General features: G+C 40.3%; 2 protein-coding genes across 4 annotated transcripts in view; one reads left to right on the top strand and one right to left on the bottom strand.

Annotated features, from left to right (window-relative positions):
* Positions 1-9,911, bottom strand: part of NVL (nuclear VCP like) — a 31,065-nt gene extending 21,154 nt beyond the window's left edge. For 2 of the 3 annotated variants that reach the window (XM_090134996.1, XM_090134997.1), the window contains exons 1-12: positions 9,463-9,674; positions 9,123-9,196; positions 7,789-7,841; positions 7,603-7,702; positions 6,741-6,795; positions 5,988-6,254; positions 4,766-4,892; positions 4,410-4,486; positions 3,990-4,124; positions 3,360-3,461; positions 1,802-1,919; positions 1,203-1,347 (exon numbers count right to left, since the gene is read on the bottom strand). In XM_090134996.1, the coding sequence (XP_089991122.1) occupies positions 1,203-1,347; positions 1,802-1,919; positions 3,360-3,461; positions 3,990-4,124; positions 4,410-4,486; positions 4,766-4,892; positions 5,988-6,254; positions 6,741-6,795; positions 7,603-7,702; positions 7,789-7,841; positions 9,123-9,196; positions 9,463-9,597 (1,388 nt within the window). In that variant the 5' untranslated portion in view covers positions 9,598-9,674. Of the gene's footprint in view, positions 1-1,202; positions 1,348-1,801; positions 1,920-3,359; positions 3,462-3,989; positions 4,125-4,409; positions 4,487-4,765; positions 4,893-5,987; positions 6,255-6,740; positions 6,796-7,602; positions 7,703-7,788; positions 7,842-9,122; positions 9,197-9,462; positions 9,675-9,785 lie in introns of those variants that run through there. The other variant, XM_031596344.2, reaches the window with a different exon arrangement.
* On the top strand, positions 9,882-17,880 carry CNIH4 (cornichon family member 4). The gene is made up of 5 exons (XM_031596392.2): positions 9,882-10,030; positions 11,417-11,485; positions 12,553-12,665; positions 15,745-15,885; positions 16,429-17,880. Exons 1-5 carry the CDS (start codon positions 9,962-9,964, stop codon positions 16,454-16,456), a joined length of 420 nt encoding a protein of 139 aa, XP_031452252.1. The 5' UTR covers positions 9,882-9,961; the 3' UTR covers positions 16,457-17,880.
* Positions 17,881-18,145: the final 265 nt, after the last annotated feature.

The following is an 18,145-nucleotide window of genomic DNA, read 5'->3' as shown; positions in this document are numbered from 1 at the left end:
TATGCCAAGAGCTAAAATTACTCAAGCCCATGCAGTTTCACCATCAATACAGAACAGCTCCATGTAACTGACAGCTAAGTGCTGTGTTTCCTTATACCTTTTCTTTGTTTCTAAATGATCCTTTACCTTAATGCAGGGAACAAAATCTCTCCCCAAAAAACACCCCAAGACAAAAGAGAAAAGGAGGAAAAAAGTAGTTCCTATAAGGGTATACCTCAAGGAACATGAATACAAACAATTGTGCAAAACAAAAAAGTGTGAGAATGCAACTACTTGTGCACAATCTCTATTACTCACACACAACAGCTTATCTATTCGCAACTCACACCCTCTGAGATAGTGTTGTCTCTAGGGATATCATATTTTTAACACAAGCACTAGAAATACCATAGAATCAGAATTCTCATGAATCAGTTTCAACCTCTAACCACTTGCATGCTTTCCCACAACCAAGGAGAGGAACGCAGATATTACAGAGCTATAAATCTGCAGTGAGGTGGGATGAAAAGAGGGAAGAATGGCAATAGTGCTGACAATAGCAAATGACAATCTCAATGCTGCATGCAAAATGGTTTGCTTTTTCAACCCAGAAATAAGGTTATTTGAGCTAGAGTAACTTATCCTTTAATTTTACTTTCCTTCCCCTGACAACAAAATGTTCTTTTATAGTTCTCTTCATGAGTTTTCTGCTGTTGTGGAAATCAGTAGCAAAAAAACATGAAAGACAAACATGTTTTAAAATCTAATCTAAGGGTCACAGATTTTTTGAGTAAAAAATGCTGGTAACACAGCAGGATGATTGCAGCCTGGCTTAATGCCTGGATTGCTGTATTTCCACAAGAACTAGAACAGAAGGATCTAGGCCTTCTTAAAATGTGCTCAAGAGGACTAAAGGAAGTGCTATACTTAGTTAATGTCCCTAATTCAATAGTTACGTAGGGAGATACATAACCCAATAATATAATGCTAAAATGAGATTTGCATGTAAGAAAGGAAATCACTCCATGTGTACAGCTACCAAGTCACAGACTAGATGCACACTTAAATCTCTTCTGTGCTTTTCAGTTTGTGCTGATATGTACGTGCATGCAGGCACAAAAAGAACTAAGCATAATAAAAGTACTTTTCCTTAATTTGTTTGTAAAAAAACAAAAAAAAAAAAAAACAAAAACAAAAACACAAAGAAGCTTTATCACACATACTTTTCTCTTGCTGCTTCATCAGGTATCCCTAAACAAATTTCTCTATCGAATCTCCCAGCTCGCCTCAATGCAGGGTCCAGTGAGTCAGGCCTGTTAGTTGCTCCAATAACAAGAACCTGGGCAGTGGCAGCCATGTTATTCAAGTCTAAAGGAAGGAAGAAAAGTTAGTACTCATAACCACCTTCCCAACTTTATTCTGATATATACGTTACTCTGTTTCTGCCACAGGCAGTAATACTTAGAACAGTACAAAGTAACCAACAATCACACTAAGATGCTGTATATCCTTATTTCAACTGTCCAGAACAGGTGTTTTGCACAGTTAAGCAGAAATACGCATTTCAAATAATATTTGACAGATTCTCCCATCGAGTCTTTTTACATAACAGAGAGGATGTGAAAAATAATGCAGTAACATCCCCTCAGACTTATTAGAAGTTTCCCACCCCCCTCACACACAGGTAAAACAGTGCCAAAACATGAAAAACGATTACCACCATCTCCACTAAAGTAACCACAAGTCACTAATGAAGAAAAGCTAATTAGACTGACTGATAATTAGAAAGATCTTAGCTCAGTACAGAGGTTTTGAAACTGACCATCCAAACAAGTTAGGAGCTGGGCCACAATTCTCCGCTCCATGTCCTTTGAAGCAACTTCTCTTTTTGGGGTGATTGCATCAATCTCATCAATGAAAAGGACACATGGTGCATTGAGCTAGGTACAAGAATTATTAATCATCACAAAATTACACAGCTGTATTCTAACATTTCAAGCACTTTGCATTCATAAAAAGCCAACACTAACATAAAACAATAACAATAGCATTTAGTTGTAATAGTTGATAATATAAGATTATATTATCAAGCACTCATGGTACAAAGGAGGACTTATGGAAAATACTTGAATCATCATCTAAAAAAGTCTGAATTCCCAGTCAGAAAACTAGTGTTTGAAGCCCCAAGCATTCAGCGTTATCAGGCACCAACTGCGCCATCTAGCTGTCATTCACCTTTTCTTCCCTTTGACAGAAGACAAAGAAGTGAGCTACAAAGATTCCACAGTACATGCACAACATGCAGTGCAATGGCCCTTTCCCTACAAGAGTACAAAAACCAAGTGGAAAATCCACTTATACGAATACAGTAGGAAAAGCAACAAATTTTAAACCTATTTTCTACAATGTATTTCATCTATTAAAAATAACTTTTATAGCAACCTTTTATGAACTAATACATATACAAAAGGTATTGAATTTTAAATACTCTGTGTTCACTTATTTTTGTTCCAAACAACATCTTAATAAGGCTTTCTGAAAATTAAAATGTAGTAGAAACCTGAAACATCATAATCTAACAGCTTGAAAATTAAGCACTTTGCCCTATTTATCACTGTTTTATACATACTCTAAACATTTGCATGCAGTTATGGGGAAAGATAGAATAAAGGAGTAGTTAGAAAACAAGAATATTCTCAGAGATCAGAAACAGAAAACTGTCCCCATTCTTTTGTTTAATTAGCCATATTAACAAACAGAAAATCTTTCAATCAAATTAAAATTATTTCATCCTGGTTCTCTTTGTTTCTCACCATGTCTGAAAGTTGCATCTTTATCACAAGAGTGTTTCATCATTACAAATCTGGATGTCTGATACATAGCAGCTCAGTTCTCTTGTGTGCTTAATATTCATATTAAGGCAGAGCAAGACTTTAAATGCAACTTCACTTCTGCTCTTTGATATTTGTCCCAAACTTCATGCCTAAAGGCCCAAAGCCTTAACTCAAATTCAAAGCCAGACAAAAACAACAATAAAAACTTGTAACAAAAAAAGCACAGTAAACAGCTTGTATAGTTTTTTTAATTTTTAGAAATCATTCCAAGTAGCTCCAAATAAGTAAATAATTTACATTGCTTCCATTATATTGATACTATGAACTATCTTCTGTCAAGACTTTAGAACAGCAACCTTCATGGTCTGTGACCACATGACAGTACAATGGAATTCTGGTCACGGAAATGGAGACACTGTAGCTTGTGTGCAGCAGCATAAAGATTATCACTAATAATTCACTCAAATTCAAACCACAGCAACAAAGTGTGAATCTCTACGAAGAAAAGTGCAAACAACTCGATGTTATTTCCAATGGGTGCCTTACCATGGCCTGATCAAATAATTCTCTCAGTTTCTGCTCAGATTCTCCCGACACTCCAGACACCATCTCTGTTGCTGCCACTTTCAGCATTGGGAGCTCAAGTTCCTGAAAGAAACGAGGAACACTGTACAGTATTACCAGAGGGAAGGAATGTTGGTGGTCCTAAAAAATAAGTATTTTTCAATACAACATCTTTTACACCTGAAGATTTTGTATTCGAAAATAAATCTGAAAGTGCCCTTTAAAAAGATAATAACCTCAATTTAAAAACAGTTTTAAGATATTTTGCTGTATGAATAGAACTGGATATGAAAGCCAAGTTTCCTATAGTAATTTTCATCAAAAGTGCCTTCCATGTATAGCCTTCCCATTTCCCATGCCTATACTGCAATCCTGGGAATGCCTCAGGACAATTAATTCAGTTACATCCCCTCTTCATAGGAGGTCCCATAAAGTGCAAATGCAAATGGAATTTAAACTAAGGAAGTGAAAATAAATGTAGTTTGGACTAAGAGAACAAGCAGAGAAAAGAGATAACAAAGAGGAAAGGACGTACTCTATGATGAAAGAGAGTTATTTCTTCTCTTTCTAAACATAAGGAAAAAGCTAAGTTTATCTTTAGCTTTAGCTTACTCCAGCAATTGCCTGTGCAAGTAGTGTCTTTCCACATCCTGGTGGTCCATGTAGAAGAAAACCACGAGGTGGAACCACACCCAAGTGGAGATAGACTTCAGGATGACGAACATGAATCAGCATCTTGCATATTTCCTATTAAGAACAAGAGAGATCTCCATTTAAATAATAAAAAAAAAAGTATTAAAATTGAAAAAAAAAATTATAAATTGTCAATATTATACACAGACCAAAACAAAAAGAACTTTGGTTTATTAATACAGTGTTAGTGACAGCTTTCAGAAAAATTGATCAAAGGAAAAAAAGAATAGCAACTCTGTTGCTGTTGATATAAGCAACTATTCTTAGTGCCAGATGAATTCTGACAGACATCTCATTTGTCATTTTTCACACGATGTTTTAATCAACACTTAAACTAACCTTCAAAGTTTCGTCGTTGCCTCCAACATCCTCAAACTTCACTGATGGGTGGTAAAGCTCTGGTCCCTTACTTTTACCTGTTCAGGAGAAAATAAGCCATGCAAATTTAGACAAAGCATAATCAAAGCTACTAATATAAAACAAAAAAGATCTCAGCCTCAACAGTTAGCTAAGTACATGGAGCAGTATTATTTTTGGTAGCACATACACGCCTGGAATATGTTTTAGTGCCTATTAACAACACACTCGAGGTCACTTCTCTGTACCTCAGAAAAGTAACAGTTCTCTATAATGGATTCCATGGTCACCCACCATCATCTCTCTGTTAGAGCAGCATGCCAAAAACAACTTCTCACCTTTCCCTTTAAGTAAGATGGATTCAATTTCTTTATCTACATCTGGAAATTCTTCTTTTTTCCTTTTTGCTCTTTTACCCTTTGTCTTCTTTTTTTCACTTTCCAAGACAGAAAATTCTGTTGATTTCTAATGTATAAAAACAGAATAATATAGACAGTCAGTGAATTCCTGCAAATACTTCAAAGAACAAAACATCACAGTGCTTAACAGACATTATTTAGATTTAGATTTTGCCTTGTTTTTTTTTTTTTTTTAATTATTATTTTAGGAGCTAATTATATCAGTCACATTTTTGCTAGGAGTACATACTCATAACCAAACTACAACTAAAAAAACCCCACAATCTAATCTAATCAAAGGATAATTTGTCAAATCTCCCTATTCAATAAGCACTTTGTGTATTCAAAAGGTAGCTGTAAATGCAGTTATTCCTTCATTAAAATAAAATACACAATAAAATTAAATGTTGTTTCCCACAAATAAATAGAGCTTCCAATAGCTAAACAAAGGTGTTTTTTGTTTTTTGGGTTTTTTTTGAAAAAAATTAATGAAAAAAAAAAGCACATGGAGAAAAGTCACAAAGTGAGCAGTAGGTTTGGATAGGAATACCTTCTATTTTTAACTGCATTATACATCAATACGTTTCCAAGCCTTTCAACTTCCCCAATCTTCATCCATCCAAACAATCTCTCTGGGATCACTGAAACTAGCCACTGACTAAGGGAGATCACATGCTATGGCTACAGCAAAGAATATGCTTGGTGACTAGTAACGTTGGTCGCTGGCAAATGGAATAAATCATAATTAAGTTCCACTTACCTTTCCCTCAGTAGGGGCACTAATTTGGGTCTCCCTACTACTAAGAACTACATCTTTCCTCAAAATTATACAAGAAAGTCTTCTTAACTTTTGGACTGAAATTTGCCAGAATGTTCAAAAATCACTTCTGACATAACAGAACAAAGTCCTAAGCCTCATCTTCTTTAGAAACCAGGCTAAAAATCTGTACTCTACTAGGCTCAAGCCAGTCTTCCCTTCTATTTAAGATTTCTGCTGCATTTAATAAAGCATGTATGTTTGTAATAAAAGTAATTTTAAACATCCACAAAGACATACAGTCCTTTTGGTCTTAGTATCTGTCTTTAGAAGCCAGTTAAATTACATAGGAATTTATAGCCATACTTGCTACCTAAAACACATTGGGTTAGTATAATACAATACCTCAGAAATCACTTTCTCCTCATCTCCTTCTCCATCTTCAGAAAGATCAATGAAAAATTCTTTCCCACTTGGAGTCTTATCGATGAACCAGCCACCTTTAGAGATGCGTGTTTCAACCTGAGATGCTGGTGAAAGGGTGCTTGTTTGAGGTGCTGTTTGCACAGGAGTGGAGGTTTCCATTGATTCATTTTTTGGAGTGGCTGGAACAGAATCAGGATTTCCTTTCTTGTATAAGGTCATCAGGGAACTGTTCATATTATTTGTAGACTGCAAATTTATGTATTTAAAAGAAAAACAGAAAATAAAGGTTATAGTTTGGGTTACATATATTAAGAAGCCAATGAAAAGTATTCTATAAACATTAGTCATTATTAACCTCACTGGAAAAAGTAATCGTATATCTTCTATCACACTCCATTCAAGGTCAAATGACCACAGACAAAACTACATCTGCTGGTTGAACAGGCAACAGCCTTTACAATTTACCCTGAAACAACCCATTAATTAGCTAATAGTTATCATTTCAATAATAATCAGAAGTGCCAATTCCTTCAACCACTTCAATCATTTGATGGCCAACACTTCTGGCCCTCCAGCATGCTTTCTTCAAAAGTGATTCCTCACCACAGCTTCTTCCTTTATTGCCAGAAATTAGCCACCTTTTCACTGCAATTTTTAAACTTTTACTGCAATTTTACTAAACACAATCATGCGTTACATAAATACAAGAAATCATAATTTAATATAACTTACTAAATCTTCTGGATAATCATCATCTTCAGAGTCCTCTGTGGAACTTCCTGTAGTCCTTTACATGGTAAGAAGACAAAAACATGATGTATTAGAGAAAAACTGAAAGAGAGACACACGCACAAAACAGAACAAATGCAATTTTCACAACATTGTTCCCCGCAATTAAGAAACACAGGGTAAGAGTGAAAACGAACTGTGTTCTAAATTTACTACTGTGAAGAGTCTAAAACTGCATTCTTTCCATGGCTGCAATGGGTTGGATTAATGTGGTATCCTGGCTGAAAGACAGTCAGGGTAGGGATCTGGCACCAATGTGATTCAGCTCACCATGAAACCAAGGCTAGCAAAAGGGAAGCTACAGTAAATCACTGCTGAATTATAGTAGTCCTTCTGATTACAGTGTCTTAATTGCTCTTGAGATCCTTGATATTTATCACAGGTTAGAAAACACAATCTTCCATGAGACTATGCATAGATTTAGGAGTCAGGAATCTTAATGCCAACCTCCCTGCTAGCAGTGATTTACTCAGAATAGCTTCTCCTGTAGCCTTCTCCTCCAGATTTAGATAATATCTATGACACACATCAAAGATTAAAAACAAAACAAAGGAACTTAAACATATAGAAAACTATCAGGAAGTCAGAAGGATATCCAGTAATTCAGGACCATACATTTCTCACAGCAGAGAAACTATGATCCACTCTTTAACATATGCTTGGAAGAAAAACCTACAGGAAATTAAGGACTGGCCTATAACCTTCAAACTACTAAAACTTAATAATACAGAAAGAGAAAGCTGTAAAGAAAAGCTAAATATTACGGGCAATATTAAAGTTATCAAATGGTAAAAATTCCTCTTACTCATTTCTCTTGTGTTCATGCCTTGCTCTTTTTGCCAAATGTTCAGCTTCTAAAGCTGTTAAATCTTCTTTTTTTTTTTCATTGCTGATTATTCCAAACACTGAAGAAAAAGTTTAAACACATTAGCAGAACAACCGAAGTATAACCAAAATCCTGGTACTGTGGACACAACATCGACAGAACTACCTTTTGCAACTTGTATTCTAAAAGCATTTCGTTTTCTTCGTCCATACTCAGTACTGAAAAAAAAGAAAACCAACAAAATGTCATGCATTGTAAGTTGGTAGCCAAAGTTTTGCACAAATTCTTATTAAGAACCAGCCTGATTGCATGACCATTTTTTTCTTAAGGCCAGAATAAGTCAATCACCAGGATGAAGACAACATCAGAATACCTCAGTCTCTAAAGGGATGTTTAGTAAAAATTATGTAAGCCTTCTTTAGCTATAGAGAGACAGAACATACAAATGAGCACAATGGATTCTATTTCCCAACAACACTACTGGTTTTCTTATTTTAATTTAGGCAAAAACATGTGGACACAGGACTACATCCTGGAAAGGACAGTCCAGTTAGAACAATTGGAATATATAATAACATGTCAGTGAAAGAAAACCCGATCCAATGAGCATCCTTAACTACAAATAAATTATCATTAACATTTTACTTTCACTTCAGGAGACCATTTTGTTTGGTTTTATATAATAGCTGACACAAGAAAAACAAAATGCCAAGACCCATAAAAATCCAAGTCAAGGGTTTCACAGAATCACAGTATCTTTAGAGTTAGAAGGAACCTTTAAGGGCCATCTGGTCCAACTCCCCTGCAATGAACAGGGACACCTGCAGCAGAACAGGTGCTCAGAGCCCTGTCCATCCTGATCTTTCAAGGCCATCAACCACATCTCTATGCAACTGGTTCCAGTGCCTTACTACCCTCAGTGTAAAAAACTTTCTCCTTATAGCCAGCTTAAGCTTACCCTATTTAAACATGAAGCCATTTCCCCTCGTTCTATCACACTTTCTCTAACAAGACATTAAAAAATAGATTGTGCAAACGTGAATGAATATCCTTCTCTACTTCCCTTTACTCCCACATCCATCCACGACCTGCTGAAACACAACCCTTCGCCCCACAAAGAAAAAAGCTGACAAATAATTTGGCAGGGCTGACTGTTCCACTGTGCAAGAGTCAGGGTCCTGCAGCCACCTCATCTGCCTGCATCCAGGTATTATTTTCTTCTATGTTTCCAGCTCTCTAGGGTAAAGATCAACTGCTGTTATGCATCTGTAGTTCTTCAATAAGAGTTGAATCATGAAGCTAACATAATGATATAATGTAAGCTAGTTGATATACCAGCAGAGGAAAAGACTGGACCAGAAACAATCTTACTGTTTCAATTAACCTCAACAACTGGCAAAGAAGGTAACATAAGATTAGAATTTTAACAGCACACAAATACGAAATGATACGTTTTATATCTCGACTATGGAATATAAAGACACTGATCCTACACTCACCTGTAGGTTTTCTGCAGATCAGAGGCCAGGATCCCGATGTCCACATAATCGCTGCACTTGCTGCTTGATAGGTACTGAAATGAGACACAGAATCACAGAATGGCCAAGGTTAGAAGGGACCTCAAGGACCATGAATCTCCAACCCCCCTGCCACATGCAGGGCCAACAACCTCCTCGTTTAATGCTAGATCAGGCTGCCCAGGGCCCCATCCAACCCGGCCTTGAACACTTCCAGGGACGGGGCATCCACAGCCTCTCTGGGCAGCTGTTCCAGCACCTCACCACTCTCTCTGTAAAGAACTTAGACACGTTTGGAGGCGAATCAGACCCACTCGCTCACTTCACCAGAGCAGCCGCACGCAAGCTGCCTGCTCGAGGCTCGGCAGCCACAAGGAGGACGGCACAGCTCCGAGCCGGCCCGCCCGCGAGCGAAGCTTCCACAGACCCGGGGGGAGCGGCGCGGTCCGCCCCTCATCGATGGGCTATGGAGGAAACCGCGCCTTTTCTCCTCTCCTCCGCTCGCTCGGCTCCATCCTAAGGCCGGAGCGGCGGTAGGAAGCACGACGACGGGACGAGGCCTCTCCCCCGCGCCCTCCGCCCGCGGCGCGGCGCGGCGCGGCCCGTCCCGCCCCCCGGGGCTGAGGGAAGAGGCAAGGCACGGACCTGCTTCACGCGCTGCTTCAGCCGCAGGTCCACGAAGGAGCCCGGCCGGCTCCGCATCGCCGCCGCCGCGCGTGCCCGCCCCGCGGCCGGCTGGACTCCCGTTCCCGGCGTGCCCGGCGGCGGGGCGGGTCCTGCGGGACCCGGGCGGGGCGTACGGCGGCCGGGAGGTCGGCGGGATGGAGTCGGTGGTCTTCATCTTCTCGCTTATCGACTGCTGCGCTCTCATCTTCCTCTCCGTCTACTTCGTATCCTTCTGCGGTCGGGTCGGGGCCGCGCCCGGCGGAGGCCGGGCTCTGTGGCGGCTGCGAGGGGCTGCGGGCGGAGCGGGCCCGGCCTCGCGGCGGGGAGAGACCTCGGGACGGCGTCTGGGGGGTCCTGAGCTACTGCGAGCCGCGCGGGGCTCGGCGGCTGCGGCGGTGCGCGGTTGGGAAGGGCGCCCGGCGGGCGGGGTGCGATCCTCGTTCTGCCCCTCGTGCTCCCAGCTCTTAATGCTTGCGGCTTGGAAGGCAAATGGGATCCTGGGCTCCATCAAAAGAGGGGTGGCCAGCAGGGACAGGGAGCTGATTGTCCCCCTGTACTCTGCTCTTGTGAGGCCCCATCTGGAGTACTGCGTCCAAGTGTGGAGCCCCCAGTACAAGAAAGACAGGGAGCTGTTGGAGAGGTCCAGAGGAGGGCCACGAAGATGATCAGGGGACTGGAGCACCTCCCCTGCAAAGACAGGGAGCTGGGCTTGTTCAGCCTGAAGAAAAGAAGGCTGCGGGGTGACCTCATTGCAGCATTTCAGTACCTAAAGGGAGCCTACAGAGGGGAGCGGAATCAACTCTTTGAAAGGGTAGATAACTGCAGGACAAGGGGAAATGGTTTGAAGTTGAGGGAGGGGAGATTTAGGTTGGATGTCAGGGTGAAGTTCTTTACAGGGAGAGTGGTGAGGTACTGGAACAGGCTGCCCAGAGAGGTTGTGGATGCCCCGTCCCTGGAAGTGTTCAAGGCCAGATTGGATGGGGCCCTGGGCAGCCTGGTCTGGTATCGAATGTGGAGGTTGTTGGCCCTGCATGTGGCAGGGGGGTTGGAGATTCATGATCCTTGAGGTCCCTTCCAACCCTGGCCATTCTGTGGTTCTGTGAAATCGTCAAGTGTGCCTCCCTGCTCTGCTTTCGGCATCAAGCTGAACTTTGTTCCAATAGTTGCCGGTGGAGAAGTGCCATAAAGTCATTGAGGCTGATAGTGAAGTGCGGCCTAACCCTGTGCCACAGGGAGGGCTGAGCTGGGCTGATGGAAATGTGCCTGTGGCAGGTGTGCTGTGGAATGGCAATCTGTGCCCAGGGCACAGCGCTCTCCTCAGCTTCCTGCATGCAAATGTAGAATCGTAGAAGATCCCAAGCTAAAAAGGCCTCATAAGGATCAATGATTCCAGGTGGTGGCTCCACCCAAAATCCCAACCCTGTGTCTGAGAGCAGTGCCCAAACGCCCTTTGAAGTCCAGCTCTGGGGCTGTGCCCACCGCCCTGGGCAGCCTGTTCTGTGCCCACCACCCTCTGGCAGAACCCTGTGCTGATATCCAACTTGAACCTCTCCTTTGAGTGCCTGAGTATTCTGACTTAGGGCACAGTTGTTCCTTATCGCTACTTTCAGATAATTACGCTATCAGATTTGGAATGTGACTACATCAACGCGAGGTCTTGCTGTTCAAAACTCAATAAAGTAAATGATTATTCTTTGCATTTAGTGGGGTTTAAAAAAGCAATCTGGTATCTCCGCATCACAAATAACAAATGCTAATGTATATCTGAAGAGCCTGGATTGGCGATACTTTCTCAAAGTGTTTCTCCTTTATTTCAGTCTGCCTGTCTTTGTCAGGTCCCTGTCTGTCAGTAAGTTAGTCCCTAGAGGCTGTTCTGCTGGCTGTCAGAGCTCAGAGGTGGGCTGCTATTCTGAATTCATGGCACTTGAACTTTACTCATCACAGAGCTTTTCAGCTTTCCTCTGTGTGCGTGTGCCATCAGGTAGCAATGTCTGCTTGTGGCTGAATTCAGGGATCCTTAAAGCAGCTGTCTTTGACACTTGTGTATAGTTCCAAACCTCCTCAGCAGCAGAGTGTTTTGCTGGGATTAAAAAAAAAAAAAAAAAAAAAAAGTACAATTTTAATCAAATCCACTTGAAACTGTTTTGCTAAATCAGTATGACATTCACATATATCTGTTCGCTCTGATTCAAAGGTATTTTCTAAACCTTCTAAACACAAGAACACTACAGGATACTCTCAAGCCAAAAATGTGTTCTTGCTAGGGGCTGACCCAGTTTACCCATGTCTGTTTTCATATTGGTCCATATTCTTATTTATACCACGCCTGAAGGTGTTTGTATGTCCTGTATCTGCAGATTTTAGTTATCTGCTTCTTTCATTCCTACATCAAGCGTTCTGTGCAGTGATTTCAGAGGAGCTCTGCATGCTTTCTTATTTTCTTTAATGTTTGTGTAATATAGGTGTGATTGAACGGCTGCTGTGTTTCATTCTAGAAATCACTGTGTTAAATATAGAACCTCTGTTTTAGTACCTTAGGGCATGATTTTTGGCTTACTCATGTGGAATCTGATTGAAGTATTAATTTCCCCACATTGTGATGAAATCACGTCTCCATGAGTTTTCTCAGTTTGATATGGTTAGAACCAGATGATGATGCAGGTTTTTATTTCAGAAAGTAATTTACGTTTGTTTATGTAACTTTATTTTCCATCTTTTAAAAATATTATTATTATTATTTTTACAGTGGGTTGTCCCTGAGGTGATTGGCCATGCTGTTGTCACTGTATTAATGCTTATTTCATTGCACTGGTTCATCTTCCTCCTTAATTTGCCAATAGCAACATGGAATATATATCGGTAAGTGCAAATGATTTTGTGTGCTTTTCATTCACTGTTAGTAGTTCAGCTTTAAGGCTAGCATGAATATGTCTTAATGAAATGTTTCAGTTTCTTGAGCTCTTAAGTCTCCACAGATCTAACTAACAAGGATCTCCTCTCTTTGCAGTTAATATTAGAAGAAACACAGCAGAGTAAAGCATATAAAGCTTTTGGCCTTTGTTTGCAATTCTTTCTAATGAACAGATTCCAAATCAAGATTGACAAATCTTGATATATATGAACAGTTCCTAAGCTTGAAGGAAGTAAGAAGTAACAGCATGTTAGTTGGGGTTAGGAAGTACTGCTGCAGGCACAGTTGCTACTGTCCTTCATTCTTTACCTATGTGTCTGAGAGTGATACCAGCACAAAAGTACATAGCCTGGCTGCTGGCTATAAAATCATCCGCCTTGTTATCCCCAGCACCCACCTTTGTGTATAGTTCAGTTTCTTCCCCTCACTTGCTTTATCTAATAGAATTTTGGGGTCCACCATTTGGAGAGGTTTCCATATTAGTCTCTTTATGACAGCTGTCCGTGGTACAGGTCTTCACACACTGAGCTGTCTGCAGCTTTGGAATGATTTGCTTCCTAGTAGAGCTTTGCATGTGGCAACATTGGGGTGGTCGGTTCAAACGTGTTCTATTTTGTATCATTTTGAAATGTGTGATATCACTTGATGTGCAGAGAATTGAGTCCTAAGGGGTGTTTATGCTGATGAAACTGAATATGGGTTTTTGGCAAATCATTCCCTGTACTACAGGCAGTTAACAGACCAAAAGTGTAAGGCTTAAAAAGTTAGCTGTAATTCTTGTTTCCACACACCTGCTGGGATTGACTGTTTGCTGGGACAGTTTGGGTTGTTGGTTAAATAAAAAAGGGTTTTGTAGCTCTCATGAAAGAGAAGATGTCTTTCCTATTATCCTGATTGTTCTGTGGAACTGTAATTCCGTAATTATGTCTTTTCTGCAAAAGGCTTCTAGCAAAGATTTCAAATGTTTCTTGGTTGAAGAAACATGAGGCGCTTTGTGGTTAATTGCTGAGCGTTGCCTAAAGGCCCACATGGGGATAGTTTTGTTTGGCCACCTGTGTGTACAGCTGTATGCTTGTGCAATGCTGTTGCATCAAATGACTGATGTTCCCTTTGGTATCTGCTGCTGAGAGTAGTATTACTATGTTTCTTTTAGGGTAGCTTGTTTCTACAGAGGCACTAGAGTATGAATGTGTTTTCTTTGAATTTGAGAAGATTTCTTACACTAGTTTCCTCTTTGCTACTTCCTTTTGTTTATGTTAATGTGTAAAGTAGCCTCTTGTTTTCTCATCCAGACCTGTCAGAAGGAATTCTGCAAGCTAATGATGCAGAGATCACTATTTCCACACTTCAGGCAGAAAGCTTTGAATGTTGTCTTTTTTAATTGACAGCTCTCATATTTGTCATTCACAATACACTAAAATCTAGGTTCATTTCCTCAATTCTAGATGTGCAGTACACTTATTAAATGAATATGACAATGTGATACTTTGCCTATCCTGACAGAGGATGTCAAAATGTTAGTTAGGGCTCTACTGTTAATCCTACCTCCTTTCTGAGGATCCAGGGCTTTCACCCACACTGACAGCCTGGACAATCTCATCCATACTGAAGGTGATACAGCTTGATAAAAACAAGTGTGTTTAGTGTTAGAGAGGGGATCTGATGATTTGGGGTAAAACTTAAGTTTGCCCCAGTTGTTTAAAGGACAGATGGTACAGTAGTCAGAAAAATCTTGGATTGTAAAATAGTTTGAGCACAGTAAAGAGAGGGGGTGTCAGTGACTAAGCTAGGATCAAGTAGGAACAGATTAAGTCTAAACCTGTTACTGTGAGCTGCAAACTTCCAGCACCAGGTGGGTGTGTTTGAATCTTCTCTTTATGTTACTGTATTTCAAGAAGTAACTTCTGGAGTAAATGTTGCTGCACATGAATTTAGAGAGGCTTTAATTATTTTACTCCAGAATGAGGACACCAATCCAAACAACAGTGTTGATGCTGAAGAAGTCTGTGCTTTGTAGTGTATCTAAGTGCCTCCTATTATTGAAGTGATTGTTGTAATATGTGGGAGAGTGTTCTTCGGAGGTTCTTTTGTTGTCATTCTTAATCATATAAAGAAAATCTGAAAGTGTGCTGTTCACAGACCTTGCTTTTGCTCCATATCCAAGACCAGGAGTTAATTTGGAGTGTAGAAAGAGTGTTTTCCTAGAAAGATAAAACCTTTGTGAGATATAGGTGAAATGATGGCAATACTGTTCTAGATTGGGCTCAGCTGGAGTGAAAATTTCACAATGCTTGCATTTGTTCTCTTGAGAAATGCTTATGACAAGTAAACATGCTGTTTCTTGAATTTCAACAGGACACAAATGTTTATTTTGCTGCTTTATTCTTCCTATAGATTACATCCGACTTTGTTTCACTCAGCTTGTGCTCTTATGTGGATTCATGCAGTAGTACTGAAGCTCTCCAGTTCTGCTCAGTCTTTCAAGCTGTAGGCCACAGGAAAGCTGTGTCTTTGCTGAGATAATGTAGCACAGTTGTACAAAGACAGAAATAATATGCAGATCCTTTGTCTTATCTTGTTTTGACCATTGAAATTTGTGATAACATACATCTTGATTTTTTTTTTTTTTTTTTTGTAACTAAGTCATTTAATTCTTTTTTTTTTTTTTTTTTTCCCAGTCTCTTTCATTTAATACATCTGTCCACCACAGATAGATGTTTTCTTCCTAACACTGAGTAATCACAAACAGCAATGAAAATGCACTGGCATTGGATATAACTGGGAACTCTCCCACTTTACACAGAAAGCTGGGCTAATCCTGCAATTCTTCGTGGATTGCAATGGCAGAGTTATATGCAATATCCTGAGACCAAAATAGAATTGAAAAAGTGCTCTCTTTTGTTTAACTGCAGAACAACTCTTTGGATGAAAGTCCCTTCTTTGCAAAGTCTTCCTGTCTCATTCCCTGATACTCCCTGTGCTCTAACAACTCTACTTTTCTGTTCTTGGTGTTTTTTTTCCTTTCAGGTTTATTATGGTGCCAAGTGGAAACATGGGGGTATTTGATCCCACAGAGATCCATAACCGAGGACAACTGAAGTCACACATGAAGGAAGCTATGATCAAGCTAGGCTTTCATCTGCTCTGTTTCTTCATGTACCTTTACAGGTTAGTTTCAAAAATTGCTCTCAGAGAACAAAGGAATTGTCTGCCATCTATTTTTATCTCCTCTATTCTGCTCATGTAATTGCTGATGTTCATAATTGTCTTATCTTCTTGCATCCTGCTAAGCTTCAGTGATGTATTTTGACTGCCAGCTGCAAGTGTATCGTATGCCTTTATTCTTTCTGATCAAACATTGCTTGGGAAGTCAGGCTAGTTCTTAATTTCAAAACAATGATAAATACAACATAAAGATTTACATGATTTTAGCACTTAAAGTAAGTGGCCTATTTAGAAATTTATTAATTAAGGTTTATTTTACAAGTTCTATTTGAGAAAATAAAGTTCATCAGGTTAAGTTAAAACCTGATGAGTTCTGTGATGGGGCTACCTACAACCAGAGAGAACAACTGCTGTTTTCTACTGCAGTCCCTCATAAATAAATCAAGTACTGTAGCTGCCTTGACTTTCTATTACAGAATCAAGTGATGTTCCTACCTGCATGTGCTTCAGTAATACACTGGTCTCGTGTTTTCTGTTTTATCACAGTATGATTCTGGCTTTGATAAATGATTGAGAAGTTGAAAAAGAACCATTAGCTGCCAAATTGGGTCATCACTCCAGTGACTGGTTATGGAGCCACAGCCACCTACCGAACATACCTAGACCAGTGGCATCATGCAGTATATTTTTCTTCTTTGAACAATAAATATTTTCCTGTATTTTTAACATAAAATATTTTCAAAAGACATTGGATTTGTGTAGCAGTTTTTGTTCCTTTTTCTTTTTTAATAACTCAAAGTGCTGTAGCCGTTGCTATTGTAAGGTGAAATCCTTGCTTATAAAACTTATAGGAATAAAATGGTGAAATGGGAGCACAGTTGAACAGCTCAGGTGGACAGTAGTACCAGTTCTAGAACAAATTTAAGTGCAGTTCTAAAGTCTGCTGCTTACAGAAAGGTGGCAGGACATGCCTGTGGCTGTCAAGCTGTCTGAGTAGGGCATAGGTTGAATCATCCCTTGGTATACATATTTCAAAGTGGAGCACTAGCACATCTTTGTGTCACTTTGTTTTGTTCCGTTACCTTTTAGCTGGAAAAAGAAGTTGTGCTTTTCTCACTTCTCATCCCTCTCCTCCCACCCCCCAACTGTACAAAGTGTTTTGTTTGGAGGGATTAAGGTTGCTTTGTGACACTTGTGTGTAAGAGCGAAGAACTTGTATTGCTACAGATAAATGTAACACCTGTAAAACAAGTAACACTTGATTTTCAACTGTTTTTTTGTCATTGAAATACATCATGGCCTTCTGCATCAAGTAAACAGTAGAACACAAGGCAATCCAGAGGCCATAGCTGCTCTGTAAACCTGCTGTAGCCATATCCAGGAGGTGAATCACAAACAATTCTACCTAGAGGAGGTGGTCTGGTAAACCATAACTCAGATCTCCTCACAATTCTGTTGTGATTCTGCTACAAAGACACGAAGTTTAAATTCTTTTTGTGCAGTTCTTACATCAGTGCTATGTACATAAAATGGAGTCTGTACCCTCACTACCAACAACTTGGGTCTTTGGTCTTTTTATATATGCATAAAAAGATTTTCTGGAAACATACATGTCAAATGTAGTATTTAAAAAATGTGGGTGTGTAATTTAGAATTCATGAGTGCTAAGTACTTGTCATTCTTTCTTGTACAGCTGCAGTTAGAGTGCATTGGCCTTAATCTGTGTGCAACAGCTTGGTTTGGTTTTGGTGTTTTTTTTGGTCAGGCAGCAAAAAGGCAACGCTGAAGCCCAACTTCTGTAGCTAACTTACATTCAGGGTTTGTTCTGGGATCGCAGAAACAGAATCACAGAATGGCCAGGGTTGGAAGGGACCTCAAGGATCATGAATCTCCAACCCCCCTGTCACATGCAGGGCCAACAACCTCCTCATTTAATACTAGACCAGGCTGCCCAGGGCCCCATCCAATCTGGCCTTGAACACCTCCAGGGACGGGGCATCCACAGCCTCTCTGGGCAGCCTGTTCCAGCACCTCACCACTCTCTGTAAAGAATTTCCCCCTGACATCCAACCTAAATCTCCCCTCCCTCAACTTCAAACCATTTCCCCTCATCTTGCAGTTATCATCCCTTTCAAAGAGTTGATTCCCCTCCTGTTTGTAGGCTCCCTTTAGGTACTGAAATGCTGCAGTGAGGTCACCCCTCAGCCTTCTTTTCTCCAGGCTGAACAAGCCCAGCTCCCTCAGCCTGTCCTCATAGGGGAGG

This window comes from Phasianus colchicus, chromosome 2, assembly GCF_987193195.1.
Source record: "Phasianus colchicus chromosome 2, bPhaCol1.hap1.1, whole genome shotgun sequence".
NCBI lineage: Eukaryota > Metazoa > Chordata > Aves > Galliformes > Phasianidae > Phasianus > Phasianus colchicus.
The sequence above is the reverse complement of the archived record's forward strand: the minus strand, read 5'-3'. Positions and strand labels throughout refer to the sequence as shown.